At 39.6% G+C, this 23,852-nt stretch overlaps 1 protein-coding gene across 6 annotated transcripts in view; it reads left to right on the top strand.

The window, feature by feature from the left end:
• The window catches only part of rc3h2 (ring finger and CCCH-type domains 2), a 52,384-nt gene that overhangs the window by 21,086 nt on the left and 7,446 nt on the right, over positions 1–23,852 (top strand). For 5 of the 6 annotated variants that reach the window (XM_057818543.1, XM_057818541.1, XM_057818542.1 and 2 more), the window contains 12 exons: positions 491–609; positions 685–797; positions 2,722–2,997; positions 4,924–5,135; positions 7,816–8,114; positions 8,176–8,322; positions 12,060–12,212; positions 15,605–15,772; positions 17,536–17,779; positions 19,992–20,076; positions 20,184–20,355; positions 22,693–22,856. In XM_057818543.1, the coding sequence (XP_057674526.1) occupies positions 491–609; positions 685–797; positions 2,722–2,997; positions 4,924–5,135; positions 7,816–8,114; positions 8,176–8,322; positions 12,060–12,212; positions 15,605–15,772; positions 17,536–17,779; positions 19,992–20,076; positions 20,184–20,355; positions 22,693–22,856 (2,152 nt within the window). The remainder of the gene's footprint in view (positions 1–490; positions 610–684; positions 798–2,721; positions 2,998–4,923; positions 5,136–7,815; positions 8,115–8,175; positions 8,323–12,059; positions 12,213–15,604; positions 15,773–17,535; positions 17,780–19,991; positions 20,077–20,183; positions 20,356–22,692; positions 22,857–23,852) is intronic. The other variant, XM_057818544.1, reaches the window with a different exon arrangement.

Below are 23,852 nucleotides of genomic sequence, written 5' to 3'. Positions count from 1 at the left end.
GTGCCCCCCAGCTCTGGAACTCCCTGTCCCCAGATTTTCGCAGCATTTCTACCCTATCACTTTTCAAATCCAGACTGAAAACTCACCTGTTCAGTCTATCTTACCCACCATAACCCATAGCCCTGTCATATCTTTACTTCTTTTTATTGTGTTTTAAATCTTTATCCTTTTAATACCTTTTTTTATCGTACTGTGATTCCATGTCTCTTGAGAAGCGTCTTTGTGTGGTTTGAAAAGCGCTCTAGAAAAAAAATGTATTATTATTATTATTGATTACTCCGATTCTGGGGAGGGCAGACATGTTTTTCATGATGTGAGTTTGTGTAGCGATATCTTAGTAAGCCTCATGTGGTCACGCAAAACGACTGTACAGGAAGAAAATCAAACCCTGTGAATATTTTGACTCATCCTTGTGCATGGTTAGAGAGACAAGTGCTACGCCGCAGCCTAGTAGTACTAAATGTTAGTCACGTTTTATTTGTATGTGTAGATGATGCAGCACCATCCTGGGAAGAGCTGGAAAATGTGATGATGGCTGTGAAGTCGGTGGTCCACGGCCTTGTGGAATTCGTCCAAAACTTTAGCAAGAAGAACAACGAGACCCCGCAGGTCGTCATATCAGCGTGCGATGTGCAGATTTCTCTCTTTCTGTGAACATCAATTAAATGTTTGTGGTGTCTGCAGCCTCAAGTGAATAGCAAGTATAAGACCAGCATGTGCAGAGATCTTCGTCAACAGGGAGGTTGTCCGAGAGGAAGCAACTGCACATTTGCTCATACACAAGATGAACTTGAAAAGTAAGTATACGCATGTTCAAAGGTGGGTAGTAACGCGTTTCATTTACTCCATTCCATTTTCTTGACTAACTTTTGGAGAAAAATGCACTTCTCAAAATAGTTTTACTACACCATACTTTTTACTTTTGCTTGAGTCGATTTTTGAAGATGAAAGCCCTCTCTCACTACACTACTTTGGGCTTCACTAGAGTCGATACATTTTTCCTCTTTATTCTAAATGTTAGGTTTTATTTTACTTTTGCCAGAGACTGGTAGAGCCGCTGCCAGTTTCACCAATGAGATGTCTCAACAATAATCCCATGACTTCATTATACAAATGAGATGTAACAATACAGTCACATGACAAGACCCACAGCTAAGCTTGCAGTCTTAAGTCCTCTGATCACACCAGCCTGTTCAGTCATGTGGCATCTTGACAGTGCCGTAAAAATAAACTCTTTTACATAGAGTGCTGCCGTCAACATTACTCGAAATCGTGGAATTTAATGAACCTCTCTCCCAGTTTTTATTTGGCACTTATAAAACCGGCAATATGATCATTTGAGTCTCATGGTAGGGAAGGTGTTCTCTCCACTAGAAGGCATTTATGCTCTTTAGGCGGGTGATGTTTCATTTCCGTAGATTTTTCTTGCCTGCATTTGTTGATTTTTGTGTCTTTGTTTGGCCTAATAGGGTCATCTTATAGTTTATCGGACAGTATAATAACAGTTAGTGTAGATGATGTTGTGATAAGAGAAAAAAATGTACTATTGCTTCAAAAACAAATCAAACATTGTAAGCAATTATACAATACTTGAGTAGTCTTTTCACCTAATTGTTTTTTACTTGTACCTGAATGACTTTTTTAAATGTCTACTTTTACCTGAGTAATATTATTTTCATAAACTTCATAATGACATCAGGCGGCCGCTGGCTACATTTACTAACAGACTAGCATTGTACTTACATATTTACGTAAAATAAACGCTAATTGCACATTTTTTTTTTGCTTTTAACTAAGAATCGAGACTGTTTTATGTCCATATCTATAAAGAATTCGGGGATTTAAGCATTTATTCACAAGAATTTTCACCGAAAAAGCTCTGTTTACATCAGGTGCCCGCTAGCTACATTCACTAACAGACTAGCATATTGTACTTCGACATATTTACGTAAAATAAATGCTAACTGCACGTTTTTTTTGCTTTTAACCAAGAATCGAGACTGTATTACGTCCATATCTATGAAGAATTGAGTGATTTAAGCTTTTATTCACAAGAATTTCCCTCGGAAAAGCTCTGTTTACATCAGGCGGCCGCGAGCTGCATTCACTAACAGACTAGCATTGTATTTCGACATATTTATGTAAAATAAAAGCTAACTGCATGTTTTTTGTTTTTGTTTTGCTTTTAACCAAGAATCGAGACTGTTTTACATCCATATCTATGAAGAAATCGGGGATTTAAGCACCATTCACAAGAATTCTCAATGGAAAAGCTCTTTGTCTGCCCCCTATTTATCGGCCCCGCGCCCCGTCAATACATTATGAAGTCTATGATTATTTTGAAGTAACGCTACTGTATGCTTTGGCTACTCTACCCACCCGTGCGTATGTTGTTTATTTGGTTTGATATATGCCAGGCAGGAGGTCTAGAGGAGGTTTATGGATGTAGTTGAAGAGGACATGAAGCTAGTTGATGTGAGAGCAGAGGATGCCATAGGACAGGGTTTAAATATACGATTCACATAACCAAAATTAGTACTACCAGAATCTGAATCGGGATTATATTACACGTTGGGATCATCTTCATTCAGCGTACCAAGCATGGTGCATAAGTATGTTATGGAGCTCAGCCAGTGTACGGTAAATAAACCCTGCTGTGTTTCATTTTTGTTACTTCCCTACCTTATTTTGTTATTGTTAATGTTTTTTTTTATTTTACAGATTTCGTCTGAGGAACAAAAAGAGTGGAAGTGCTAGCCGTGCTTTCCCCTCATCCGGTGGTAAAACCTTCACTGTGGAGTGCAGTAACCACACTGAAGGATGCGCAGTAGATGAAGAGGACAACCTGACTGAAGGTGGCCCACACCCACAACTCACCTCCAGAGGGCCTGAAAGCAGCCAGTGCATTAAGAGAATTGTGTCCAGTGAATCTATGGTGGCAAATGATTCCAACGGGCTAGGTGGTGCCAGTGTAACCTTACTGGGCTCAACTGAGCAGTAAGCCTATTTCCAATCTTACAGGCACACACAAAAAAAAAAACAATGAAATTTGAACTCGGGCTCTGCCTGCTGTGCGTTTGTCAAGCTTTCCGAAACTAAAAAGATAATATACACTACCGTTCAAAAGTTTGGGATCGCTTAGAAATGTCCTTATTTTTGAAGGAAAAGCACTTTTTTTCAATGAAGATAACATTAAACTAACCAGAAATACACCCCATACATTGTTAACGTGGTAAATGACTATTTTAGCTGCAAATGTCTGTTTTTTGCCACTCTGCACTCTGCCTTGAAGGCCAGCATCTCAGAGTTGCCTCTTCACTGTAGATGTTGACACTGGTGTTTTGCGGGTACTATTTAACGAAGCTGCTAGTTGAGGACCTGTGCGGCGTCTATTTCTCAAACCAGAGACTCTAATGTACTTGTCCTCATGCTTGGCTTTGCAGCGGGGTCTCTCACTTCTCTTTCTACTATGGTTAGAACCTGTTTGTGCTGTTCTCTGAAGGGTGTAGTACACACCGTTGTAGGAGCTCTTCAGTTTCATGGAATAGCCTTCATTTCTTAGAACAAGAATAGATTGTCGCGTTTCACATGAAAGTTCTCTTTTTCTGGCCATTCTGAAAGTTTAATCACAAGGGTTTACTAAACATCCATTAGCCTTCTAACGCAATTAGCAAACACAATGTACTATTAGAACATTGGAGTGCTGGTTGATGAAAATGGGCCTCTATACACCTATCTATACATTGGATTGAAAACCAGACATTTGCAGCTAAAATAGTCATTTTCCACGTTAACAATGTATGGGGTATATTTCTGATGATTGAAAAAAGAAAAACTGTGCTTTTCCTTCAAAAATTAGGACATTTCTAAGCGACCCCAAACATTTGAACGGTAGTGTAGAATCCATTTATTATCAGTGAAATAATCCCATTTTCTTCCCATTTCAAAGTACAGAAGAGTAAACTCACAATCATAAAATAAGACAAATGGGCCTTTAGTCAAACAATCTGACTCCCTTATTTCGACCCTCATTTTAATCATTGATAGAAAATTAGTACCACCACCATGCTGCCAGGGCGTCGCATTTAGCTGCTGATAGCTGTAATGTGATGAAATCCTCTTAAAAACTGGAGGAAATGAATACACCCAGAGGGCCTCATACTGTATATGATTTTGACACCGTGAGAAAAATGGCGGTAATAGGGTGTCAATCGCTTGGTGTCCTCTCCAATTACAAAAAAATAATGCTATACAGATTTTCAACAAAACTTTGATATTACAGTTTTGATTGAAACAATCAAACATAGAAATGACCTAAAAATCAGCTTTTTGGAAAATCCCTGAATTTCACTTTTTCAATGACAATATCCAAATAAATTATATACATTTTTGGATATTTTTGTTAGGTTTTGTGTTGGTTCCCTCCTAGTGTGTCCCTGTGATTGCCCATTGATGTCACCTGTTGTACCTGCTCCTAGTGTATCCTCCAACCTGCATCCTCCTGTGTCATCCACCTGTTTCTCGTTGCCTCGTTACCCCTTGTCTGTTTGTGTATATAAGCTCCCAGTTTCTTTTCACTCCTTGTAGCGTCATTGTCATTGTCTATGTGCACTGTTCTCGTCAGTTTTCTCCAAGCCCTCGTGCTCCCCTCAGTAAGTTTTTGATACCCAGCCTTTTGTTAGTAATATGAGTTTTGTTTGCGTCTGTGTTTTTTGGGATCCCTACAATATTGGTTGGTACTTTGTTTTTTTTTGTTTGCCTTAATTAAATCATTTTTGCACTGCCGGTCTGCGTCGCCTCTTTTCCCGCAATTGAGTCCACACCACCCGCCCACCAGCGTTACTTGACAATTTTACATGATTTTGCAGGTATTGAGGGGCACGATGTATTTGTCTTATTTTCCTTTTCTCCTTTCTCTTTGAGGAAGTACGTTTCTCCGCCCAGAACTCCCGTGAGCCACACCTCAGTGTCGTCTCCCTTGACTGCCAAGGGCCGGGTGACTGATGATGGCGTGGGCACAGTTTACAAACACGGTGGTGCCTTCATGTTGCGAGCGCCTCATCCTTCTCAGCCATCGGAGCTGTTCTACCAGGAGCAACAATCGGCGTACGATTCGGCCCACTACCAGCCCAACTGTGAGTCTGTATTTGAAAATTCCTCGATACTGTCTGTTTATTCAACTAAAATGAGGGTCGGATTCTGCTAGACTCGGAGAGTAAGTTTTTTTCTTTTTTAATATATTTTTTTATATTTTCTTTAATAAAATGACTGGTCACCATTCAGTCACAACTCGCATATAAACACAGACAACTCAAGCACACTGTTAGTGAGTGGTAACTCAGTACTTTACAAATATTAAGTCAGACTTCATAACCTATTGACATGACACTGGAAACTGGGCCGATCCGTGGGGGGCCTATTTTCAAAACCTTCAAATATTTTCAAAACCAAAGCTGCTTAACTAAAACCAAAACAGGCACCTACCTTAGCCATATATGAGTCTCCGTGAGCAGCGGCATTGAAAAATTCAAAGTCGTTCCCTTATAAAATCCCAATGATCTTTTATATAAGTATAACACAACTTAAAATGGCTATAAAAGTCTCAGATTTTACACTAGATGCAGAGATAATCACCTATATTTTCAGGATGAATAGCAATTATTAACATATATCATTTTTGACCAAAATAGCAACTTGATTTCTTTTTAATTTACTGCGTTTTCAACAGCTAATAAATGACTCAATTTAACATCAGAAACTTAATACTTGAGGAAAACATGCACAATCAATTATAAATAATATGTAAATAGATTATTAATAAGTTCGATATACAATCACAACTTATTGTAGAATAGAATAGCCCTTTATAATCATTATATCACTATATACGGTTGGCGAATGAGGCTAGCGGCCGCCTGGCATAGAAAGAGCTTTTCTGGCGAAAATTCTTGTGAATAAATGCTGAAATCCCTGAATTCTTTATAGATATGGACGTAAAGCAGTCTCGATTCTTGGTTAAAAGCAAAGAAACAGTACAGTTAGCGTTTATTTTACGTATGTTGTCAAAGTACAATGCTACTCTGTTTGCAAATGAAGCTAAGCGACCGCCTGGCGTAAATAGAGCTTTTCTGGAGAAAATTCTTGTGAATAAATGCTTAAATCCCTGAATTCTTCATAGATATGGATGTAAAACAGTCTCAATTCTTGGTTAAAAGCAAAAGAAACCGTGCTGGTAGCATTTATTTTACGTAATTATGTCGAAGTACAATGCTAGTCTTTTAGTGAATGTAGCTAGCAGCCGCCTAATTTCAACAGAGCTTTTACAGTGAAAATTCTTGTGAATAAATGCTTAAATCCCCAAATTCTTTATAGATATGGACGTAAAACAGTCTTGATTCTTGGTTAAGAGCAAAAGAAACCATGCAGGTAGCATGTATTTTACATAAATATGGCGAATGTGCAGCTTGTCTTTCAGCCACCTCCATGTGTTAACAAAGAAAAATTCTTGTGAATAAATGCTTTAATCACTGAATCCTTTTTATAGATATGGACGTAAAACTGTCTCCATTCTTTGTCGAAAGAGCTAAAAACTGGGCAGTCACGCATCTATTTTACGTATTTATGTCTAATAATAACACCAATGCCGTAGCGGTTCCCATTCTCCCATTGATTTTTTTCACAACGTTTCAAAAGGCATGCATGGTACGAAAAATATAAAATTTACCTTGAATCCTCAAACAAATCACTCCTGAGACAATCCTTCCTGTTTGTATGCGGTACAGCTTTCGTAGCTCTTTCAAAATCCAAGCTTAAACCCGGCTTTGACATGACCGTGCGTCGCTTTCGACTGACTATTACTAAATAAAGATCCAAGCTCGGCCTCCTATGGTAAGGTGTCGCGCAAAGAATGACCAAGTGTCATGTCAATAGTAATTAAGTACTGTCCTGTCGAGTTAAATTCAGTTCTACTTATTTATCTTTTAGCATCACACAACTGCACGATGGACTTTTGCTATTGTCAAAAACAGTTGAGGAATGCAAGCCTCTGTCAGAATTAGTGCTGCAACGATTAATCCATTAACTTGAGTAATTCGATTAGAAAAAAGCTTCGAATGCAATTTCGCCGCGTCGAGTATTAGTTTAATTAGAGTGGCGTTGTATCGGTTTGTTTTGAAAGTGTTTGCATTTAGTTTTCTTGATTTGGGGAGATAACACTGCCTTCTAGTGTCAACAGTTACTGCAACAGTAATGACATAACTCATTTTTAACATGGCTGAATCCAGCTGCTCCCTGTTAAGACCAACATAAGGTAAGTTTTTGTTTGAGCGAATGTTTTTATGCATTCGTAATTTAGTTTGTAGGTATCTTTTTGGGGTGGGGGGGCAGGGGATAATTGTTTGAACGATTTGTTAAAAAAAAAGAACCTTAGAACTTTATAGCATTAAAGCTAATGGACTTTTGATATGCAAGTTAGCCAATTGTTTTTTGTTCCACTTGGATTTTTTTTCTTTTTCGAACGTTTGATGCTGAGATCAGATATTTAAATGTATTTTTAAATAAAAGTGCAATCCTGCATAGTTTGATGAAACACTCGGGAATCTTATTTTGTATGCTCTTTGTTCATGCTCTTTTGAAAGTGCAATCGTAGGAAGCGTTTGTTTTACATCTACAAAAATTGATTCTGCAATGAAATGTTCCTAATTCGATAACTCGAGTAGTTGATGGATTAATCGACGACTAAAATAATCGATAGCTGCAGCCCTAATCAGAATGCAATATTTGAATGAGCAAGTCTTCATTTTTTTCACCTCCCAGCAGGTTCCTACTACCCATCTACTCTCCATTCTCCACACAAAGGCTGCATGGCTCGCTTCCTCAGATCTTCTAACGTCCCAGAATCTCCCTTGCCGCCGTCCTCCTTTTCCAGCGAACCTCAAATAGCACATCACCCGCCTTCGTCTTCTCCCACGGGATATCATCCTCATCCCCCCAGAGAGCGCATGGTCTTCCACCACCACCACCACCACCCAGGGCAGCCACAGTATGGACCGCTGGCCACTGCTCATGGGGTTTACTCGCCTCTCTATGACACCAGAAGAGTGTGGAGGCCTCAGGTTGGGTTTGATATTCATTATGTTAAATGTACATGAAAATAACATCTTATTTCCATTGCAGCTGTACCATCGAGAAGATGCCAGGAGTAACTCGTTGCCCCCGGAGGTACTGCATTCCTCAGTCTATCAGCCGCCACTCAGGGAGAGATTCAACTCACTAGACAGCAACTTCTGCTCTGGATCCGAATACCGTGTAGCACTGCATAGGGTAGGTGCAACTGTACTATGTATTTATTTCAATGAAGTGGAATTTTGAAAAACATTTTTTTTTCTACTTTGTTAATTCATTTCAAAATGTCAAAGATACAGATTTATTCAATATGAATCATTTTAAGGATTTTAAGGACGTTTACTATATGTCAAATCTTTTTTCCAAAGACTTAATCACAATGTATTGACGGGACACGGGGCTGATAAATAGGGGGCCTGCATAGTTAGCGAGGCCGTCAAAGCTGACCTAGTGGAATCACGGATAGTTTTCGTTAAAAATTCTTGCGGATAAATGCTTAAATTCCCGAATTCTTTATGGATATGGATGTAAAACAGTCTTGATTCTTGGTTAAAAGCAAAAAAAAACAAAAACATGCAGTTAGCGTTTACTTTATGTAAATATGTCGAAGTACAATGCTAGTTTGTTAGTGAATGTAGCTTGCGGCCGGCTTAGGCAAGGCAAGGCAAGGCAAATTTATTTATATAGCACAATTCAACACAAGGCAATTCAAAGTGCTTTACATTACATGAAGACCATAAAAATCACATTTAAATCAACACAACGTAAAAACCAAGACAAATGATCGCATTTAATCACAGAATAAAAATAAATAAATAAAAATATATGTAATTTATGTAAACAAAGGTGAAAATTTGTGTGAACAAATGCTTAAATCCCTGAATTCTTAATAGATATGGACGTAAATTAGTCTCGATTCTTGGTCAAAAGCCAAAAAACCATGCGGTCAGCATTTATTTTACGTAAATATGTCGAAGCATGATAGTCTGTTGAACAATCTAGCGGCAGACTTACAACAAAGAGCTTTTTACGTTGAAAATTCTTGTGAATAAATGCTTAAATTCCTGAATTCTTTATAGATGAATGTAATACAGTCTCGATTCTTGGTAAAAAGTAACAAAAAAAAGAAAACTGTGAAGTTAGCATTTATTTTACGTAAATATGTCGAAGTACAATGCTAGTCTGTTGGTGAATGTAGCTCGCACCCACCATCAGTAAAGAGAGCTTTTCCGGTGAAAATTCTTGTGAATAAATGCTTAAATCCTTGAATTTTTTAATAGATATGGACGTAAAACAATCTCGATTCTTGGTTAAATGCAAAAAAAATGTGCTGTTAGCATTTATTTTATGTAAATATGTCGAAGTATGTTGCTAGGCTGTTAGTCAATGTGGCGGCAGCCTTACAACAAAGAGCTTTTTACGTTGAAAGTTCTTGTGAGTAAATGCTTAATTCCCCGAATTCTTTCTAGATATGAACGTAAAACGGTCTCGATTCTTTGTTGAAAGAGCAAAAAAACTGAGAGTTACATTTATTTTATGTAAATATGTTGAAGAATGATGCTATTCTGTCAGACGATTTGGCGGCAGCCTTACAACAAAGAGCATTTTACGTTGAAAATTATTGTGAAAAATTGAAAAACATATTTTTTTTATTGTCATCATCATCGGTATCATTGACAGTTACAAAATGTGATATGATTAACCCGAGAGAGAAAGAACCGAAGAAAGACAAGGGCTGACGGGAGAAGCATATGCTTATCAAGTCCCGTCCCCTGCAGCCAAGGACGCACAATCAAAACATGGTAGAGTAGGCATTATACATTGCATTACATGAGCACATGAATTTTCTCCCCAAAAGTTCTTGATTTGCCATAACACTTAGATACATAGGCGTTGGTTCGACGTAGGTCGCATTGTTGAGGGGGAAAAAAAAAAAAAAAAATTCTGTCCAGTGAACTCGGCGACCAGTTTCGCAACTCCATTTTATCTTTGTCTCTGACATTCATTTCATTTATTTGTTGTGGGAACACTATGTTGTGTCTGTGTGTGTGAAAGGGTACAGATCTAAATCTAGATTGATGTCCCCACAACAAAAGACATGCTTATTATTCGTTTTAAACAGTATATTTTCCATACACTCAGTGATGTCCGATTCATTTGTGCCATGTTATATCCATACAAATTAAAGTCGGAGCCTTTGTTATCTTTTATCCAGGTTTCCAAAACAGCAATGACATCAAACTTGTTATCAAAACTTTGTAGATAATCCTCGATGTGTTCGAAATTCTTGTAGAGACTTCTGCTGTTGAAATGAATTAGTTTCAGTTTACCGTCCAAATCCATGGAGTTGTTAAACTAGTCTGGTGTGTAGTATTTACAGTTATCCGAAATGTTATTGTAAAAGTTGTGGTCCGGATTATTTTCATTTGGGTCGTCATGGCAGTCTTCAATCTGGTCATCCACTTTTAATCGAAGTATGCAGAGGGTTTCAGATGTCATCATTAGTTTTTGAATGGGGTCAGCTCCTCGAGGCGCCTTAGCACTTTGGTCTTCATATCTTGCGACTTGATGAGGATCCTGCAATCCGAGATCCAGGTGCTGGCAATTTTCCCAGTTTTCTTGAGTTGATGTGCTTTTCTTGCCATTTTGGCATTCCGGCGGGTCAGGCTATCGTTGAGAAAAATATTGGATCCTTTCAGGCGGTGGCCCTGCTGAAGCAGAGCAGTCTTGCTCTTTTGGTTTGCCAGCTGCATGACAACCATCGCCGGTCCTCTCCCCCCAGATAGGAGCAAAAAGCAGTGATGAATGTCCTGCGATTTGATGTTTATTCCATATTCTTGCAGTTTGGCGGTTGCCTGTCGAGCCACTGTACCGTCTGGGCTAGTGGCTTCGGCATATGACCTGGGCTTCGGTTGTAATCCAGAAATGATGAGATCATTTGCGCGTCGGCACTGGTCGAGTTGGTCAGCTAGAAACTCCAGCCTTTTGATGCGAATGAATATCTTTCTCCTCGACCGCCTGCTTGAGTTTCTCTTTTTCAGCTCTCAGTCATTTGAGCTCTTTCAGGACTTCTTGATTTTGCCTTTGGATCGAGTCGGTCATAGTAGCCTCCAATTTGTGGATCGATGACTTTATTTCTCCCAGGTCAGCTGCTTTTCTCGGGGCCATACTGGGAGCCGAGATTTCAGGCTGTCCCTGAGCGCTTATCGGCTTTGATAAGTTACTCGGGGGAGCTCAGGAATGCGTCCTTCCTCCTTGGATGTCTGTGAGCAAGTGATTACCTCGAATCCTCGAACAAATCACTCTTGAGACGATCCTTCCCGTTTGTATGCGGTACAGCTTTCGTACTTTTTCAACCTAAATCCGGCGTTGGATCGCTGCATGTGTCGCTGCGAATAACTGAAGCGGATACTTGAAGGTGTGGCGCAGTGAAGGTTGAATTTGACCCGTCAATATCATTATGAAGTCTATGCATATCTGAATCTCTTTTCATGTCATAATACAGTTTTAAATTGTGACTTCATTCAGTTTCCTGGAGTTTTTCTTCCTACACCCACAAATACCACCTTCGCTACCAGTCACGGAGCCTCGAATCTCCTCTGCATGTAGTCCATCCTCCTACTTGTACCTACCTAAATATGTCTCTGCCTCTCTCACTCACTTCCTTACATTTTCTCATTAACACTGCTCCTGAGGAAATATATTTGAATTGAATGGAGGGATGAATAAAAACAAGGGCAATTCAGCAAAACAATTAGTGAAAAATCTAAAGCGCATCATGTTCTGTGAATGTGTAAGACACAACACACATTCACTTTTAAAGGTCAATTGTTATTATGTTAATTATAGTGATGTAAGATCTGATGTTAATGTGTGAACGATTCGTCATCGTGATTGTCCTTTTTTCTTGTACCCGTTGTTTTTTTCTTTCTCAGGAATACGGCCGCGTTCCGCTGGTCTGCAACGACTTGTTTCGACGTAAGCAAGAGCAGTGGGCACATCACGACCACCACCACCACCATCATCATCACAGCACCAGCAGGCCCTCCCAAGCATCTGCTATCTTCAACATTGATTTCAGACCTGAGGTATGTAGAATTTGAGATGGCCGGTATAGATGGCAATGACAATGAAGCAGAGATACTCATTGAGTTAACCTCATTTTTGCTTAATTGAATTCCCCGCTCTGGGACTTTCTGCTTGGCCCGCATCTAATACTATGTGAGTGGGAGATAGTTGCTTAGCAACTGTGGACCATGATATCATGACTCAACTGCGGGGTGCGTGGGTGCATGTGTGAGAGAAAAATCATCACTTAAGACTTAAACAAGCAGTGACTTTGGAATTTTGTGGATTCAAGTTTAGTTAAACTGGGAGAGAAAGTTTTTTTTGCCAAGGAGTAGGTGTTAGTTGTGTTGCTATGCTAATTGCTCAAGAACAAAATGAGCACGACAGAATTTTTCGTTTACTTTGGTACATGTAAAAGCTAATTGTTCAATTTCTTTTCATTTGTGCATCCCGAAATCAATAAAAGAAAACATAATAAAAGGTGATTCAAAGCAATAAACGGCAAAGGAATGCTGAGCAACAAATTCTTAAAGACTGGCCACCAGCCAATCACATGGCATAGAGTGACATGAAAAAATATCTTAACCCAGTGCTTCTCAATTATTTTCTGTGACGCCCCCACCAGGAAGACGTAAACGTTTCGCGACCCCCGAACTCTCTGCCGCCACTGTCAATAGTATCATTTGTCTATAAAATTATTATTATAACCTCTGCATAACATTGTGCCCTTTATAATATTAAAACAAATAATATAAATCAACTTACAATTAAGTATGACATTATTAACATTTTTTTGTTGACAACAGAAAAGACGTAAAGTGCATCACTTTCCCTGTATCAAAAAACAAAAAAAAAGTCACATCCAAACTGTAAAAATACACTCAAGGTACATTTTTTAATACGGAAAAATGAAATTTGATAAAATCAATAAATAATGATAAATTCAAATTGTATAGAAAGTTAACTCCTGAGAACAATATGTCAAACCATTTGACCGAAAAACTAAATTTAATAGAACAAAAACAACATTGTCATTGGGCAGAGGGACAGTTTTTATTTTTGCTATTTTGCACTTATTATGCCACCTAATATGATGGTAGCAGCGCTCGCTGGTTTACTGATGTAACACTGATAAAGCGGGACGATTGTTAGCAATATTCGGCATTTCTTAGCTGAAAAAAAATCTAGCACCTTATCAATGTGATTGGGGTCTAATCTTTTTAATTAATTAATGCTATTTCCTCGTCTCGTACTGTATTAAAAGTCAAAGCCAAATGCTACATAGACTTTGGCATTTCTCCAGCGCTCTTTGCTGTGTGCTCTTGCTTGGTGTAAAAATACTGTTCACACTCTGAAAATAAGAGCGCCACTGCCACCCAAAAAGTATGTTCCTGGAGGTCACATGCGCCACCCCCGGCATTGCTCTGCACCCCCCTGGGGGGGGGCCCGCCCCACTATTTGAGAAGTACTGTCTTAACCTTTTGGAATTTCTCACATTTCTGCATAAAATCGCCATCAAATGTGATCTGATCTTTGTCAAAATCACACAGATGAAAAAAACATTGTCTGCCTTAACTAAGACCACCCAAACTTTTATAAGTTTTCATGTATTAATGAAGATAATATGCAAACAATGACAGAAGGGGGGGGGAATAAATAAGTGAACCATCATATTTATTATTTTGTGGCAGTACAACCAGACACTTCTTTTAGCTGCAGATCCATCTGGCACATCGATCAGGACTAATCTTGGCCCGTTCTTCTCTACAAAACTGCTGTAGTTCAGTCAGATCCCTGGGACGTCTGGCATGAATCTCTGTCTTTAGCTCATGCCACAGCATCTCAATGGGGTTCAAGTCTGGACTTTGACTTGGCCAGTACAGAACATGCATTTTGTTCTTCTGAAACCATTCTGAAGTTGATTCACTTCTTTGTTATGGATCATTGTCTTGTTGCAGCATCCATCCTCTTTTTAACTTCAACTGTCTGACAGGCAGCCTCAGGTTTTCCTGCAAAACATTCTGATAAACTTTTGAATTTATACTTCCATTAATGACTGCAAGTTATCCAGGCCCCGAGTAAGCAAAACAGCCCCAAATCATGATGCTCCCTCCACCATGCCTCACGGTGGGGATGCGGTGTTGATGTTGGTGAGGTGTTCCATTTTCCTCCACACATTACGTTGAGTGTTACTCCCAAACCATTCAACTTTGGTTTTATCAGTTCACAAAATATTTTGCCAAAACTTCTGTGGGTTGTCCAAGTGCCTATTTGCGAACATTAAACGAGCAACAATGTTTTTATAGACAGCAGATGCTTCCTCCGTGCAGTCCTCCCATGAACACCATTCATCATTTTACATATAGTTGATGTGTGCACAGGGATATTGGACTGTGGCAGTGATTTCTGTAAGTCGTTAGCAGACACTGTAGGGTTCTTTTTTTTAACCTCTCTGTGTATTCTGCGCTGAACTCTTGGTGTCATCTTTGGTGGACGGCCATTCCTTGAGAGAGAAGCAACGGTGCTAAACTCTCTCCATTTGTAGACAACTTCTCTGACTGTCGATTGATGGGTGGCGTGGCTCAGTGGTAGAGTAGTTGTCCCCCAAGCCAGAGGTTGTGTGTTTGATTCCCCGCCCTGATGAACTCGTCTAAGTGTCCTTGAGCAAGATACTGAACCCCACATTGCTCCTGGTGCTTCGTCACCAGTGGGTGGATGGCGAGATGGTGTAAAGCGCTTTGAGGGCCTTGAAAGGCGCTATACAAGTATAACACCATTTACCATGATGAACATCCAGACTTTTAGAGATGGTTTTGTATCCTTTCCCAGCTTTATACAAATCAACAATCCTTGATCGCTTGTCTTCAGACGGCTCTTTTGACCGAGCCATGATGCACATCAGACAATGCTTCTCATCAAGGTGTGTGTTTTATAGTGGGCAGGGCAGCTTTAAACAACTCATCAGTGATTGGGCACACACCTGACTTAAAATGTTGGGTAAGAATTGGTTTCATTTGCTCTTTAAGTCCCCTTAGGCAGAGGGTTCACTTATTTTTCCCCGCTTCTGTCATTGTTTGCATGCTATCCTCATTAAAGTATGAAAACCTTTAAATGTTTGGGTGGTTTTAGTTAAAGCAGACAGTTTTTTCATCTGTGTGATTTTGACACAGATCAGATGACATTTGATGGTGATTTTATGCAGACATTTGAGAAATTCCAAAAGGCTCAGGTACTTTTTCAAACCACTGTATTATACAGGATATAGACAAACAACCATTAAGATCCAATTGGTAAGTCAACTCATGCTGCCAAGTCAGAACCGGTTTATCAATAATGACAGTCTCATGAATGAGCATGTCTTTTTAAATGTGCCCTGCGTTTGAGTGGTGACCAGATATTTTGTCTCTTGCAGCATGCGGAAAGCAGTGCAGGTCAGTGTGCGGGGTGCCACTTTCGAAGTGACGAGAGCTTGGCGCACTTCTCGCCGTGGTCCTGCGGCTCTACCGTTGGCCCTTGTCTCAGCCCCTTTGAGTCCGAGGGGCTCACGCAAGCGTCCGCTCACTCAGCCGTGGAGAAATCCGTGAGTTTCGTCTTTTATCATGTCTGTCTGTCAGCAGCAGCATTGTGTATAAGCGGCATCCTTGTGGAGTCAATAAGGAATTGGGAAATCATAGAATTCATAATGGTATTAACGGGTCAGATCGGTCATGCACTGCGCCTCACCTTCAAGTAGGGTACATCAAGAGGAGCTATTCACAAAAATGCGCGCAGCGATCGAACGCCGGATTTCTGTTGAAAAAGTCCGAAAGCTGTACCGCATACAAACAGGAAAAATTGTCTCAGGAGTGATCTGTTCGAGGATTCAAGGTAATTATGGTATTTTTCGTACCGTGCATGCATTTTGAAATGTGAAAAAAATCAATGGGAGAAATTAACCACTACGGCATCATGGTTCGCAATATTTACTTAAAATAAATTCTAATTGCACGTTTTTTTTTCTTTGCTTTTAATCAAGAATCGAGACTGTTTTACGTCCATATCTATGAAGAATTTGTGGATTTAAGCATTTATTCAGTAGAATTTTCACCGGAAAAGCTTTATTTATAAAAAAAACAGGAAGGATTGTCTCAAGAGTGATTTGTTTGAGGATTCAAGGTAATTATTATATTTTTCGTTTTTATTCACAAGAATTTTCAACATAAAAAGCTCTTTGTTGTAAGGCGGCCGCCACATGGTCGAACAGACTATCATTGTTCTTCGACATATATATGTAAAATAAATGCTTACTGCCCGTTTTTTTGCTCTTTTAACCAAGATTCGAGACTGTTTTACATCCATATCTATGAAGAATTTGGGGATTTAGGCATTTATTCTCAAGAATTTTCCCCGGAAAAACTTTGTTTATATTAAACAGGAAGGATTGTCTCAGGAGTGATTTGTTCGAGGATTGAAGGTAATTATTATATTTTTAATTTTTTTTCACTAGAATTTTCAACATAAGGTGTTGTAAGGCGGTCGCCACATGGTCTAACAGACTAGCATCGTTCTTAGACATATTTATGTAAAATAAATGCTAACTGCTCGTTTTTTTGCTCTTTTAACAAAGAATCGAGACTGTTTTACACCAATAGCTTTAAAGAATTCGGGGATTTAAGCATTTATTCGGAAGAATTTTTACTGGAAGAGCTCTCTTTACATCAGACAGCCGGTATCTACATTCACTAACAGACTAGCATCGTACTTCGACATATTTACGTAAAATAAATGCCAACGGCACGTTTTTTGTTTTTTTGTGATTTTAACCAAGAATCGAGACTGTTTTACATCCATATCAACAAAGAATTCAGGGATTTAAGCATTTTCAAGAATTTTCACCGGAAAAGCTCTGTTTACATCAAGCGGCCGCGACATTGACTAACATACTAGCATCGTACTTCAACATATTCATGTGCAATAAATGCTAACTGCACTTTTTGTTTTGTTTTTTTTGCTTTTAACCAAGAACTGAGACTCTTTTGTGTCCATATCTATAAAGAATTCAGGGATTCAGGTATTCAAGCATTTATTCACAATAATTTTCAACAAAAAAAGCTCTTTGTCTGTGATTCCACTCGGTCAGCTTTGACTGCCTCGCCAACAATACGCGCCCCGTGTCCCGTCAATACATTATGAAGTCTATGGGGAAATGAAAGCCAAGCTCCATTACTTGAAGATGTACATTGAATATACAAATGTTAAATCAAAATTTACATGTGGAGTTGAGTTCTTATCAAAAAGCTGGGGGAAAAAAACCCAATGTATTATGCTCTCACATAAACTTTTCAATGTTTCTCACTGACGTAGGAGTCTGATGGATGCAGTGGTGGCAGTGCTAGCAACAGCAGCAGCACAAAGCACTGGCTACACTCATTAGATCACTACAGGCGACTGAAAGAAGAGGACCCCATCATTCCCTTCAGCGAGGGGCCTATAATCTCCAAGTGGGGGGCCATATCCCGCGCGTCCCGCTCAGGTTACCACACCACCGATCCTGTCCAAGCCACTGCTTGCCAGGGTGGTGCCAGCACAACTGCCATCGACTTTAAAGGTGCAGTGAGTCTACTACTATAGTTTTGATGTGTGAATGTCAGTTTGATTTCAACACAGGTAACTTTTCAACCATTATATTCATAACATTTGTGAAAATATATCGACTGACAACTAGTATCGTATTGTATTGCTTTCACTGGCACTAATTAACTTTGAGGAGGGTGTGCAAATGTGCAGACTCGTTTACGGCATACGTCACTTCCCCCTTTTCACGCTTTTGCGCGAATTCTACAAAGATGGCAGAGTAACAAGAGACAAAAAGTTTTGTCTGAGGAGAGGAAAAAAGGGGGCTACCAGAGTATACAGCATAAACATTGGCCCGGCTTTCACTTGCTGGCGTGACACCCCCTCCGGGTGGGGTGAGTGGGTTAGCCACACTAAGCCACAGGGTTGCTAACCGTCATATGCTATTGTTGAGCCACAACTGGATTGATTACCTCATTACTATTCATCCTTCACACAGCCGAAACAGAAATGTTGTTTAATCCATCTGCAGGCGACCGGGAGTTCATGATTTTACGACAGTGCGGGTGTGCGCTGGTCCTAATGGGAAAAGTAGTCTTCCTTAAAGTGCCTATGACAGGATAAAAAAAGTCTTAAATAGCATTATTATGTGAATTGGAATCAAATTCTGAGACGATTCGACGATATACCACAATTTGGCAAAGCGCAGATGAGGAGAAATTAGTCTTTTAATCAGCTGATTAGCCACGCCTTTCATTATAGCGCTCTAGTGTCCCCAGATGGAGGATGACGTCAGCAGAGTTACGACTTCAGCTGATTTAGAATTCAGCCCATTGAGAGGGAAGATTCAGAACCAGGAAAATACGACAGAGGAGCAGAATGTCTTAATCTGTACTCCAATATTTTTACAGGATATTGTTTTTATCTAAGAGTTTTCCCCAATTGCTAAAAAAATGGTATGGTCATGACAAATAAGTCTTCTGCTAAATGGAATATGAAATATTAAAAATGCATTTATTCAGTATGACAGGGCAAAATTACTGCATAATGGTCAGAACTGGCAACTTTTTCCTCTCCCGAACGGTATTTATGCCACCGGAGTTAGCCTGGCTTTTGTTATTTCCCTGCCCCGGCTTCGGAGTGCATAAACAAACCAGGAGGCGTGATAGCTAGCCGACATGCTAACCCGAACCGAGTGATGTTTCAAAGTCTTATTCTCGGCTTTCGAAGTGAAAAATCACACAAAACTACGCCGTGTCACACGGCGGCTGGGTTGTCGATTGTTCTCGCCGATCGGCAACCCGCTCGGCGGCGAGCAACTTACAGCTCGTCGTTCCCCTGCTGTGGGCAGGAGAGCTCGTTTGCCGGGGAAGAAGCTGGAGAATGACTAATGTCGGGGGAGCGGGTAGCTTTCCGAGCCCAACCCGATGATAGTGGTCTAATACCGGGCACACATAAGAAGACAGAGGGGGCTGGAAGTCTGCACGATATGGAGAACCGCACGGGCATAAGCAGAGTATAGCGCTCTCCCAGCGAGCACGCAAAGAGGACCGAGTGGGGTGTGCGACAAGCCGTTGATCGTCGGCCGAGTGGCATTCTCGGTGGACAATCAGCCACAAAATGCAAGCCACCTCCGTATTAAAACGTGTGCCATGATGCCAGTATTTGACATAATACAGTAGACGGTGTTTACTCACTTCCTCGTAAGTCCAATGGACCGTTGTCGGACTTGTTTTGGCCAATCTCGGGGTAAACGGGAGCTTTCTGAAACCCAAAAAGGCTCACGCACCTCTCCCTGGTGCAGCAACAAAACCCTGCAGCACATTTGGCTGGCGTGATGTGAAAAATAAACGAATCTGAAACTGAATCCACAGTCCGTTTGCATGCTATTAAGCAATGCTGTACTATGAGATGCTGACCAGGGTGACGTCACATTCATATCCCTCCTTAATCCAGGAAGTCACTCATTTTCATGGCGCGGGTTTCAAAAAATTCAACATATAAATCGATCGCTTCCACACACATCCAAGCGGTCCATTTCATTCAGGAGCATAAAATACTCCGTGAAATATGAAATAAACATGCTTTTTGTCATAGGCACTTTAAAATCAATGGTGGTTTTTCAAATTAAAGCAGCAACAACAACAACAACATAAAAACACTCTTTCTAAATAGGTATTCACCTAAAATGTGATCCTTGATGTTTTAGTCAAAATTCTGTTTCGTGTATTTATATTTTTTCCCAGATTACAACAGCCACTTGGATCGCAGTGAGTACAGGTGGAGCTCAAGAGGATCAGACTCTTCCAGCCACTCCAGTTTCCTAGAGAGGTACAGTTACCATTCAGCACATTTTGCATGCAATTTCGATTGATGCAATCTTTTTTTTTTTAAGAAATTGTTGCTAGCTGTGCTTTCTATGTACATTCGTGATTCAGTGAGCATCTTTGTCAACATACATCTAACGAGAAAATGGCAAGTGATCAACAAAGCCACCAGACATCCTTCAGCCAGGATCAAGAGAGTGAAGCAAGTTCGGAGCGAGACATTGAGCTTGAACTGTGCGCTCTGGACATGGAGGACTCGGACCCCCAGGACATCAGGTCCAAGGTAGGTCCGGAAAAATGACATATAATTGCAGTGCAACACAGGTCAAACACAGTTTGTTTTGGTTGTGGTTTGCGTTCGCAAGTTTTCCGACAGGAAAGTATATAAAAATGGAAACATTAGTAACCTTAATTAGGAGTGTAAAAACGACTTGAACACATTGTCATTCTGAACTGAAACTACTCATTCAAGTAAGACAGTGTTCATACATTATGGTAATTGACATTTTCCACTGCCATACAAGCAGGGGTGAAAGTGGTTGGGAACAGCCCGGAACGCTTTTACGCCATGACTTCCGAGGTGGAACGCCATTCCGGCATACGGTGTTTTGATCCAGAAAATATGAAAGCAACTGTGAAAACCCTATGTATGATGGTTTGTTTAAAGTATTGTATTTTGTCAAATGATGCCCTCTGGTGGCTGCGTTGGGTGTGGCTGGAATCTTACCTTTTATGACTGAGAACCAGACGTGTCTGACATGGCTAAGGTACAGCTAAGCTCTGGTTCGGCTCAGACGAGGCTGTAAATCAGTGGTCTCCAAACTATTTCACATAGGGCCACAGTGGGTGGTGCAGGATTTCACTCCAACAAAACCAGACCACACCTTTTCACCAATCTGGTGTTTTATTGGTTAAAAGGTCTGTGCTTGATCAGTATGAACAAAAACCAGGACCCACAGCAGCCCTTGAGGACCGGTTTGGCGACCCCTACTGTAAGTTGTTTCAGTTGATGTATGTTGGTGTAGGCATTGGTGGTTAAGTTTGGCGATACTGTTTGTTCAGTTATGTTTGGCCATTTGCCCTGTGAAGTGTAAATATGTTATTATTCGTGGCATCTAAGCTAGCGGACTTTATTTTGCAGATTGGTCTGATATGATTTACTAAATTTACATATTGATTGTCCTGGAGGAACATTTGATGTATATCTCATTTAAAGACAACGAAAAGTAAACGTTTACATTAGCTTCAATTTTAATGTACAGCCAATTTTCTTAAATAGTTAAGATTTAGGTTTTGCATTGAGGAAATGTAGGGGGGAAATTAGGAGATGGAGGTTGAGGTTACTGCTGTTTTTTTTTTTTTTTTTTTAACTTTTATTTTGCACAAAAAAACAAAAACAAAAAAAAAACAATTTTGAATGAAAAGCATTATTTTGTTTGCATGTGTTATAGGAACCACTGTGCCAAAAGTAGTTTTATCAGCATTTTGGTGGTTTTAGGAGGTTTGAAGACCCCAGAGTTCCGGCAAGAAATTTCACCCCTGCATACAATTACAGTACAGTAAACTGTTTATGCTTCGGTATTCAACTTTGTAGTGCATGCAGAACTATGGCTTGCTCATCTGTTGTTAGTGGTGACTTCATGGAACGGTCAGGACAAAGAGATGTTAATCTTAAATGAGGTTATTTCAATATGTTGTGTTCTGGTATAAATGAAAAAACAACCTAGATCAGGGGTGCTCATTGGTTTTTACTCCAAAAGCTACTTTTCAAGGAGATGACCTCCCGTGATCGACCTTCACAGCTGAGGGGGTATGGGGTTATGTTGCTCAAAATAATTAACTACATGCATTTTTTGAAAAAAAAAAAAAAATATATATATATATATATATATTAGGGCTGTCAAACGATTAAAATTTTTAATCGAGTTAATTACAGCTTAAAAATGAATTAATCACAATTAATCGCAGTTCAAACCATCTATAAAATATGCCATATTTTTCTGTAAATTATTGTTGGAATGGAAAGATAAGACACACGACGGATATATACATTCAACATACGGTACATAAGTACTGTATTTGTTTATTATAACAATAAATCAACAAGATGGCATTAACATTATTAACATTCGCTTAAAGCAATCCATGGATAGAAAGACTTGTAGTTCTCAAAAGATAAATGTTAGTACAAGTTATAGAAATTTTATATTTAATCCCCTCTTAATGTTTTCGTTTTATTCAAATTTTTTTTATTTTTAATTTTCAATAAAAAAAATTAATTAGTAGCTCGCCATTGTTTATGTCAATAATTACACCACTCGCTCATTGTGCTGAAACCTATAAAATCCTTTGGGCCGAAGCGCCAGCAGAGGGCGCCAAACACCAAAAAACGAGTAACAAGCGGACATTACACGGTACTGTACATTTTAATCTGTTTGAGCGGGGTATGTGCGTTAATTGCGTCAAATATTTTAACGTGATTAATTAAAAAGATTAATTACCGCCCGTTAACGCGATCATTTTGACAGCCCTAATATATATTTTTGGGGGTGCCGCGAGCTTCACACACTCGCGTTGCGATCGACGTAATGGGCCCCGCTGAACTTCTTTTGCCTTTCAGGATTCTATGGAGTTAGCCACCCCGTATTCCGAAGATTCTTCCCTCCTACTCCCACGGCCTTGCCCCTCTCCACTCCGGTCATCCCCACTCGAAGAGCAAAATCCTGCTGTGGAGCCTTCAACGGATAAGATGGATGCTTATCTACTAAAAAAGATGGCCTTCAGGTGACTTGTCATGTAACTTTAGTAGGAACTGCTAGTTTTCCGAATTAAAAAAAAAATTAAATATACGTTTTTTTCTCCTCTCCAATGAAATGTGATTTTTGGGGAGTTACAACTTTTTCTGTGATATTTTAAAATTTGTATGATATATATATATATTTTTTTTACCCTTTGGAACAGTCAATGTTTGTGTGTGTGTAGGTGTGTGTGCATTTTTATATATATTTGCGTCTGGTGTTTTTTATTTTTTTTATTTTTTATTTTTTTAACATCCGGGTCATCCTCTTGCCGTCGTGCTGTGCGATTTTGCTGTTGTGCTGTGGGTCTTTGCATTGGTCTTGCGAGCCATTTGCTGTCGTGCTGCGAGGCGTTTGCTGTCGTGTTGTGGCAATTGGGGTTCGTGCTTTTGCCAATTTGCAGTCACGCTTTAGGAATTTGGGATCGTTTTGTGGCAGTAGGCATTCGTGCTTTTTTTCTATTTGCAAAGTGTTTGGACTTTGCATTTCGCTTGACACCTCTCAGCCACCGTACATACATGGCCTCTTGTGGAGAGAAGAAAAAACATTGTTACGTTTGACGTAAACTGATTTTAAGGGGGGGGCCAGGCCCCCCCGGTGGCCGAAAAGTGTCATTGCATGTTATTGACTTTCCTATATATACAGTATATATATAAGTTGTAAAGCATTAAAACTGCAACAAAAATGAATGAAATGAACAAAAAAAAAAAAAAATTTATGATGGGTCAAAATTATTTTTCGAACGGATAACGTGACTAGCAACTTCGACGTCATTTGCATTGCATATAATTTTCACACCCAAAAATATTAGAGTGCAATTTTATTTTTCAAATGATTTTTTTCTTTGATTGAAAATATATATTTTTTTTTGATTGAAGCAACTTTTTGGGGATTGAATGACTTACACACAAATGTCCTACCCATAATATGGCCCAAACACAGAAAGGATTGCGTCAATCAAAACTTTTTCAATGAAAAATTA

The sequence above is a fragment of the Corythoichthys intestinalis genome, chromosome 17, assembly GCF_030265065.1.
Source record: "Corythoichthys intestinalis isolate RoL2023-P3 chromosome 17, ASM3026506v1, whole genome shotgun sequence".
Lineage (NCBI taxonomy): Eukaryota > Metazoa > Chordata > Actinopteri > Syngnathiformes > Syngnathidae > Corythoichthys > Corythoichthys intestinalis.
Note: the sequence above shows the minus strand (reverse complement) of the source record. Positions and strands in the feature narration are given on the sequence as shown.